Source organism: Mastomys coucha, unplaced genomic scaffold, assembly GCF_008632895.1.
Source record: "Mastomys coucha isolate ucsf_1 unplaced genomic scaffold, UCSF_Mcou_1 pScaffold22, whole genome shotgun sequence".
Lineage (NCBI taxonomy): Eukaryota > Metazoa > Chordata > Mammalia > Rodentia > Muridae > Mastomys > Mastomys coucha.
Window position 1 is genome coordinate 165,943,379 of NW_022196905.1, and position 9,336 is coordinate 165,952,714.

The following is a 9,336-nucleotide window of genomic DNA, read 5'->3' on the forward strand; positions in this document are numbered from 1 at the left end:
ACATACCCATGTACTTCTTGGGTGCTTGAGATTTGAAGCCACAGACTCATCCTTGCAGAACAAGTGCCCTTAGCCACTGGCCATCTCCCTAGTTTCTTGATCCTCATCAACACAAAACAGCAGAAAAGTACTAAAAGGAGTGAGATGAACGACAGCCCACGGGGCAAGGCTGTGGCTCACTGGGAGGACACTCGCTTGGCATAGGCAAGGCCTCTGCACTGCATCACAGTCCTCAGACTTCCTAGGACTCCGAGTCGAGCAAGAGACACAGACGCTGTCCATTCCAGGCTCAGCAATTCTTCTCCACTCAGCTCTATTTGGTTGCATGAAGGGGCTACCCCATTGACCCTCCCCCCATGCTCGATACCAGTTGCACAGTCAGGGGAGAACCCAGGAAGCAGACTATAAACTCCAGGAGCTTGATACCATTCTAGCTAAGAATTCCAGTCTTACACACTCCAGAGCACAATCTAGAAGCTGGTGGATGTGGGGTAACCTGGGCTCTCCAGACAATCAGGGTATCCGAGCCAGCTTGTTCGGTCTTCCTTTTGTCAGTAGGCTAATGCCCTAAGTTTTTGCAGCAAAGGATTAAAAAAAAAGTCTACAGCCTCAAACTGAGAGTTAAAAGTGACCAGTGAGAGCCATCCATTGAACTGAGTACAGGGCCCCCAGTGAAGGAGTTAGAGAAAGGACCAAAGGAGCTGAAGGGTTTGCAGCCCCTTAGGGAAAACAACAATATGAACTAACTAGTACCCTCAGAGCTCCCAGGGACTCAACCACCAACCAAGGACTATACATGGTGGGACTGATTGTTCTGGCATCATGGGTATAGTAGAGGATTGCAAAGTCAATCATCAATGGGAGGAGAGGCCCTTGGCCCTGTGAAGGTTCTGTGCCCTATTGTAGGGGAATGCCAGGGCCAATAAGTGGGAGAGGGTGGGATGGCAAGCATGGGGAGTGGGGGAGGCAACAGGGGTTTGTTCTTGTTGGGATTTTTTTGCTTGCTTGTTTGTTTGTTTGTTTGTTTGTTTTTTAGAGGGGAAACTGGGAAAGGAGAAATCATATGACATGTAAATAAAGAAAATATCTAATAAAAAAAAGTGACCAGTGACTATTTTATATATAATCCATCTGCATGGTCCTTGTCACCCTTCCCAACTGATTATTGTTGTTGATAGCAGTGGTACCCAGCAGTGGCCCGTGCATTGTTCCCTGAGGGAGATGACCACAGCTTGCCACTGCTGTGCACGATGGTCCTGCCTTTCACTCTGACAGTGGGTTCACCTCTGTGCTGTATTGAGACACAGTGAAGTTTACATTCACATTGTGGATGTGGTGATTATGTTTTCCAATTTTTCCTCTGTGTTTAAGTAACTGAAATGCCAATAAACACATGCAGATGTATTTTATTTGTATGTTTCATTAGCCACACTATTAATGACTACTGTCCCATGTTAATTGATGGAAGAGACTTAAATAAAAGTAATTGTGGGTGAGAAATCATATCAATAGATGATAAAGTAACATGTATGTGTATAATAAGCAATTTTGGAGCAATTTGACTAAAAAAGGCTGTGTGCCTTGTTGGCTCTACGAGAAAGTCTTTGACCCAAGACATCTGGCACAATCACTAGTCATTCCATTTCTAATGTTGGTTAGGCTTGGGATCAGAGTGTGAGGGGATGTTGGCATGTGACGTCTACACACACGTCACAGTTACAAAGCAGGGTAGTCCAGCGAGAGGACTGCCCTGGCGGGAAGAGAGGTGACTCAGGCTCTGCACACGCTTTCTCACAGAGCACAGTCAGATTGCCCACAGACACCTACCTATCTGTAAGAGAGAAGAAGACCATGTGAACAATAAAGGTGACATGGAATAGGGTTGGTGTGCTAGCTCTGCAGCTGCCACAAAAGCACCCAGCCCCAGAGATTTGTGAGTTTATAAAGCAAATGACTTCGCAAAAAAAAAAAATCATTTATTTTTTTGATGATGCTTACACTCAAGAAATCAGTTTTTAATGTTCCTAAGAAGCAGATGCTAAACTGCAGGCACTAACTAGCAATTGCTCTGAGAAAGCAGTAAAGCCCGACTTCTTTATTAACTTTACTGTTAAATGAGCAGAAGAAGAGAGGAGTGTCTCCTCCATTAGCAAACCAAATACAACATCTGTGCTGGAGTAGAGCGGGGACAGACTTCCTTCAGCATGGGCTCATTGTCTGGAAGAAGTAATGGACTAGCAGGTACTGAGCGTTCTATCTCAGATCAAAAACAACTGAATCATATCTGGACTCTAATGATGGATTCTCCCACCACCTCCACCACCACCTTTTCCTTTTCCTTTCTTCCTCCCTCCTTCTCCTTCCTCCTTCCTTCCTCCCTTCCCCTTTCTTCCTCCCTCCTTCCTCCCATGCTTCCTTGTTCTTTCCTTTCTCTCTCCCTTTCCTCCCCTTTTCTTTCTGGAGGATCTTTAATTTAATACTTGTTTGGAAACAACGAGCGACGATTGTCAAATAAATGTTTCAGCCTCGATTTGGCCTCGCTGCCTTCACTTCACACCGTGAAAGCTGAGAACGCTGTGTGTCCCTCTGGAAGGCCAGCCCAGGAGTCTAGGCAGACTAGAGCCCCTGAGCACCTTCCTGCTCCACAGCTTTATTGCTTTAATAGCTTTGTTGTTTGGCTATTAAAATCATATTGAGTCTTTACTGCTCTTCTTAAAAATAACCAAAACTAACTCTAGCTGTAGTAGGCACGACCTTTAAAGGAACCAGTGTCTTCCTGTTTCCTACATTGGTGACAGAGGCAACTTGAACTAAGAGGGTCTTGTACAAACAGCTCTGACCTTTAGGGCTAGCCCTGCCTCCACAGATGAGAATTCACCCTTCATCAGCATGATCGGGAAAATGAAGTTTAGATCTTTGTTAAGAGACTTTATGCTCAGGGCTGGTATGCAGCCTAGCATTTGCCAAGAATGCTTGATGCCCTGGTGTCTGCAAGGGTTTTAATGTTAAAAACAACAAACAAACAAACAAAGGCAGAGGGGGAGGAGGGATGGAGAGGTAGCTCAGCGGTTAAGAGCGCTTGCCGTTCTTGCAGAAGACCCACGTTTGGTTCCCAGCACCCTCGTTGGGTGGCTCATGACCACCTGTAAACTCCTACTCCAGGGGATCTGATGTCTCCTCATGGCCTCTGATCACCAGCACTCCCATACGGCTCACAGATAGACAAACGGGTGCGCAGGCATACGCACAAACAAAAAAAACGATGTAACTAAGTTTAACAATTTCACGTGGCTCAGCTGGCACGGGAAGCCTTTGGTTGTAAAGCTGCACCAGGTTGGCCTGAGTGATGTTCCCAACTTCTCATCAAGAATTTCCACCCAGCCCCCAACCTTCCTTCCGGAGATCTGGGTGAACACTATGTTTTAACTCTTCTCTATTGGTTTGAAAGGAGGACTCGTCCCCAACGGTATGCAGAGTCCGTAGCCGGTGCCTTAACTTGCCCCTTTTCACCCTCTTAAGGGGAAATATCCAGCTTAGCATTCTGCATCTGTGCTTCTGGGCTCTCTTTGGGTGAGATTGGTATTTAAGGTGACGGACTTTGAGCAAAGCGAATTACCTTCCTTAATGTGGTGGGCCTCTCGGGCTCAGGGAAGGCCTTGCAGGACAAAGTGGCTTCTGAAGAAGAAATGCCTTAGGAGATTGTCCAGCTGCTGACCTTTGAACTTGAGGTGAAGCCTCAGATCTCCCCAGACCGCCAGCTAGCTGCCCTGCGCCCTGAAGGCTTTGGACTTGGAGGCATGCCTATCCCTCTGCCTCCCTCTCCTTTTGTTTCTCTTTGTCTCCATCTCTCTGTCTCTGCCTCTCTTTCTCACCCCCTCTCCCCCTCTCTCTTTCTTTCCTTCCTCTTCTCTCCATTTCTCTCCCTCCTTTTCTTTTCCATATATAAATAAGACTTACACTGTTTTGATTTTATAGACAATCCTTATTGATAAATACAAGACTATAAAACAAATAGTGGCTATTCATAACGCCCCCGAAGGAGGGAGCTGTATGTAAGCGTGCACTGATGATCAGCTGGCTACAGGCTTTCTATAGACATCAGCAATACAAACTCCCTAAGACAGAAAGAAAACACACATCTTCATCTCCACTGAGCCCCTGGCAAGAAGATGACGCATTGTCTGGAAATCATGTTCTCATGGGAGGAACACTTGTAGAAGTCCCTTCATCTGGGTGCGGCTCTAGACCCTTCTATCCGGCTTCATCTGGATGTGGATAGGTCCTGCAGCATGTGAAATGTCAAGGCCTGTCAGACTCCACTAGCAGCTGTGGTTGTAGAAGCAGCCTCCTCTTTCTTATCACGGAAACAACTCAAACCTGAGATCACAGTGTCTGTTCTAGAGCCAACCCTGGGTGACTTGGCAATCTCTGTGCTCTCAGTGAAATTCTGTCTTTTGCAAACATACGCCCTATTGTAGGAGGACCGAATGTGACCCTGTCTGCTCCAAGTTCTCATCTCTTCACATATGACTAGGATCCCACCCTCCACCCCCCACCTCACCCCCCACTGCTGTTCATTACAAAGATCATCTAACCTGCCCGGATTTGTCCCCTCCTTGCCTACCAGGCTTAATACTAACAAAACACACTGGACAAGCTTCTGCATAGCAAGAGATTCACCCCTCTAGCCACCGGTGTAGTCTCCCCAGAATCCACATTTACAGAGGCTGTATTGAGCTCTTTACAGAGGCTGTATTGAGCTCTGTGGTCTCTGAATAGACCTTGCTTTGCAGCCAAAAAACCTGGGACAATCTTTTCAATCCTGTCACACTGAGGGACAAAGTAGGATCTTGTTGAAGATAAGCCTGGACTGTAAACCCTCTCTCCCCTCCCTTCCCATCTTCCTCCTCCATTTTTCTCCCCTTCCCTCCCTTCTTCTTCCCTTCACCCTTTCTACCCTCCTCTCTGCTTTGATTTTTTTTGAGACAGTGTTGCATATATATTATATATGCAACCATAGGCTGGCCTTGAACTCCCAATCCCCCTGCCTCCACCTCCTGAGTGCTGGGATTACAGGGGTGCACGCACCTGGATAATATTATTTTCTCAGAGTCGAAGGTCTTCATAGTCACTAGCCAGGTGTCTAAGAGATTTTGAGAATAGTCCCAAGGCTGGTCCACTACGCTCCTTGTTCAGGCACATTTGCCTGACATGGGGAGACAGGCACCCAGTCCCACGTTGTCTGAGAGGCAAGAAAACCAAGACAAGGTCTTCCAGATGGGGAGCACACTGGTGGGAACCAGCAGCATCCTAAGCACCCCGTCCCTTCCTCCACACGCAGACATTAGGACGTTTGCTCTCACAGTCGTGAGAGAGCATGCAGCCTGTAGAAACCACACTCTGAACGCCACAGCATGCAGTTGGGTCTTCTCTCTCGATGCTGGACAACGTGGGTGGCAGCAACTCCTGGGCAGCCCCACAACCACAAGGGGGCGGGCAATGTCTATTCTCTGCAGGGTACCGAGCTACTTGTTGGGTTGCCCAGGCTAGCAGTAAGAAGGCCAAAGAGCATTGTCTCAGCTTCATATAGGGACAAGGACACTGCAGTTCTGCAGCAGAGGAGTCATGGGTTCAGAGGGCTCAACAGTGCATCTACCAATACAGCATGTGCCACAAGCTGAAGGGACTCCGGGCTTGTCGGTCGGTCGGCCATAGCAAACCACACCCTTGCCATTGTCTGCCTCCCAACACCCCCCCAAATGAGGAACACACCCGGGAAATGCACCCGAGCCTCCACTTCACAACAAACTTTGTCCCAAGCTGTATTCTTTCTCTTGGAGCTACCCTGAGACTTGGTATCTTCATTTCATAATAAATAAAGAGCCAAAGATCAGTTGCTTTTCTGGGACAATTGAAAGCTAGCTATATTGTTTCAAAAACTGAGAACCAATAGAATTGGAAGCCAGGTCTTAACTCGAAGGCATGACTCTGAGAAAAACAAGGGGTAGGAGCATGGGGGTAACTAGACTTCATCCCCAGACACTTTATGAACCCACACTCACATATGGTTCCTCCGGAGAAGATTTGAGATACATAAGCACACCTGTGTCCTGCTGAGGTGCAAAAGAGACATCGAGAGGAGCCAAGGATATAAGGTGGACAGGAAAGGCTGAGTTATCAGAAGCTCCGGGAGGGACACTGTTGAACCTACCCCAGAAAGAGGAGCAGCCACAGCACTGACAGAGGAACATGGCACTGGGTCTCTGAGAAGCCCTTAGCCTGGTCACCTGTGGAGCCCAGAGGATATAGGACAGGAAAGGCCCTGAAGCCTTAGTGTAGGAGCATGTTGAGTTCTCTTTTGGAGTTAGACTTTTCTCTCTCCCCCAGGAACTGGAAAGCAGAGAAGCTAAGCCAGTCTCGTGTCTCCTTATGGTCACAGGGACTGTGGAACAGCAGGGCCAAGTTCTTACCTGGCTCCATACAGGAGACAAGCATTTGAAGGAGGCCCGACAATGAGCAGATGCCCTCACTGACACTGAACTCCTAGACAGGACCGTAAAACGAGCATCCATTGCAGGTGTGTATGTACACACATGAGTTTGCAAAGTGGGGAAGCCCTAATTGATGGAATTTACTTAAAACTGGTGGGACTGGAGTTTTCTACAGCCGGGAAGAATAAAGACTTTGAGCTAGAAATGTGGAATATAAAAGCCACATTTATTTTTATCCTAAACATGTGGACTTACTATTTATTCTTATTTGGCTCACTTACTTTCAAGGGGTCAATTAAAGCATTTTTCACAAACAAATTTCCAGTGTCACTAGGAGAAAGAAAAACACAGTCCTAAAAATAGAACAGAGAGAGTTAAAATAGAATCGGCAATGTCTGCACCCTGTGGGGGAGTGACATCGATTCCAAGTCAGTAGCTGACGGCTCCCATGCCGGTGACTTCCAGGTCTGCATGGACAGATTCTTCATCCAGCAAATCTCTGCCCAGCATCTAACTCCCAGTGCTGAACTCAGCCTGGGCATGGAGGAGGAGGCTGCCCCGGGTCACAGGCAAGAGCACAGTAGGGCTTGGTGAATTGAAAGAATCTAGAGCCAGTCATGGAGGCTCATGTGTATAATCTAAGCACTAGGGTGGCTGAGGTAGTTCAAGAAAACCTGGGCTAAAGCATACTAAGACACTGCCTCAAAGTAAAATAAAATAAAACCCAAAAACAAACAAAAAAAGGGAAGAGACAGCCGCCATTACCATTGCTGTCATTCGACCATTGTAGTTATCATCATCATCATCATCATCATCATCATCATCATCATCATCATCATCATCATCATCATCATCATCATCTTTAGCAGTGGCAGCAGTGTGGCTCAGTGGCTCATCCCTGTAAATCCCACTACTCAGACTAAGGCCTGCCTAGGCTAAAGACTTCAATACCAGCCTAAGCAATTCATCAAGACTTTCCTTCAGGAATACAGAGAGTTGAGACTGTAGCCAGGTGGTAGAGCAATTGCCTGGTTATGTGCAAAACTTTGGGAGTAATCTCCAGTAGGGCAAAGCCTTATAATAACCTGTGCACACAAACAGCACATGCGCATCACCTCTGAAGGGTGAAGCAGGAAGACCTTGTGTTTCACAGACAAAAAGGGAAGGGTGGAGGGAAGGAGGGATGGGGAGACAGCAAGAAGGGGAAAAGGGAGTGAACAGGCAGGGTAGCAAGAGGAGAGAGAGGGTGTGAGAGAGGGAGGGGGGAGAGAGGGAGGGAGGAAGGGTCCAGGGTAAGAAAAGACGAGGTACCGAGGTACCGTGCCCAAAGGCAACCTCATTCTTTTTAAATTGAGCTTGGGTATCTCCAACTTGCTCATCAAATACTGAATGAAGACATGGCTGCAGCTCTCTGATATGAGGCAGGGGGATTGGGCAGGGCAGAAAGGTTTCTATCAAGCAAATTGGCTGGGGTGGGGTCAGGGTGAGAGCCACAGTTTACAAACAAGGATGTGGTGTCCTTTGCAGCAAAACTATGCTTAGGTTCAGGCAGAGCTCTGACCCTGGTTCTGCTCCCACAGGACATGACTGTTAAGTATTAGGATGCAGGATGAGAACAGCTAAGCACTGGGATACAGGATGAGAACAGCTAAGCACTGGGATACAGGATGAGAACAGCTAAGCACTGGGATACAGGATGAGAACAGCTAAGCACTAGGAAGTAGGACATGACTGCTAAGCACTGGGATGCAGGATAAGAGCAGCTAAGCACTAGGAAGCAGGATTTGACTGCTAAGCACAGGGATGCAGGATGAGAGCAACCAAGCACTAGGAAGCAGGACATGACTGCTAAACACTAGGATGCAGGATGTGACTGTTAAGTACTAGAAAGCAGGACATGATTGCTAAGCACAAGGATGCAGGATGTGAACCTCTAAACACTTGGATGCTGGATATAAAATGCTAAGCATTAGGACGCAGGATGAGAACAGCTAAGCTCTAGGATGCAGGACATGAACTGCTAAGCACTAGGATGCAGGATGAGAACAGCTAAGCACTGGGATTCAGGATGAGAACAGCTAAGAACTGGGATACAGGATGAGAACAGCTTAGTGCTAGGATGCAGGACATGAACTGCTAAGAACCAGGACACAGGATGGCTTCCATGGTCTTCTCCCTGACACTCTTCAAGAAGCTCAGCACGGCTGTGCCCCCAGTGCCCCTGTCTTCCAAGGCATGAGGTGAGAGATGACTCAGCATCCTGCTCCTGGCTTTGGTGGCCGCAGAGATAATGTATCTGGCCACCACGGTGATGTGGTAACTGCGCAGCTCTACCAGGGCCTCCACACACTGGTTATAGGCCGTCAGGCAGCCCCCAGGACCAGAGGCCAGTATGTAGTCTCTCAGAGAAGGAGCTGAGTGGAGGTCCTCCAGGAAAGCCTTATGGGAAGGTGGCATGTAGTCCCTCATTCTGTGTAGAAAGCCAACTGAAAGAAATTGCCGGGAGAGATACCTTAGTTCAAAGCAGATCGCTGTTCCAAACACTCAGGTACTAGAAATGCTTGGAAGGGCTCTCTCCCTCAGCCTTGTCAGGCTTTTGTTATAGCTGCCAAGTGCTCAAATGTTCATTTCTGGATGTTGACAGGAGATGCGGGGGAGAAAAAGAAGCAGGCATCTCTCAGATAATAAAGTTGGACAGAAATCTTCTAGTCCGTGTGTATGAATGATGTGGTATTCCCTGCTGAGGACTAAGAGGCATGTCTACAAGCACGCACACAAACCCTTACACTGGCAGAACACCCTGGCAAATTCTGTTTTGTTAGATGCTTCTAGTTGGGGGGGGGGG

The 9,336-nt window shown here is 47.7% G+C and overlaps 1 protein-coding gene across 11 annotated transcripts in view; it reads right to left on the reverse strand.

The window, feature by feature from the left end:
* Positions 1–9,336, reverse strand: part of Ido2 (indoleamine 2,3-dioxygenase 2) — a 95,056-nt gene that overhangs the window by 30,504 nt on the left and 55,216 nt on the right. For 7 of the 11 annotated variants that reach the window (XM_031339308.1, XM_031339309.1, XM_031339317.1 and 4 more), the window contains one exon: positions 6,697–8,977. The exons of 3 other annotated variants lie outside the window; for them this stretch is intronic. In XM_031339308.1, coding sequence (XP_031195168.1) covers positions 8,628–8,977 — 350 coding nt within the window. In that variant the 3' untranslated portion in view covers positions 6,697–8,627. Of the gene's footprint in view, positions 1–5,088; positions 5,243–6,696; positions 8,978–9,336 lie in introns of those variants that run through there. One more of the 11 variants, XR_004109806.1, reaches the window with a different exon arrangement.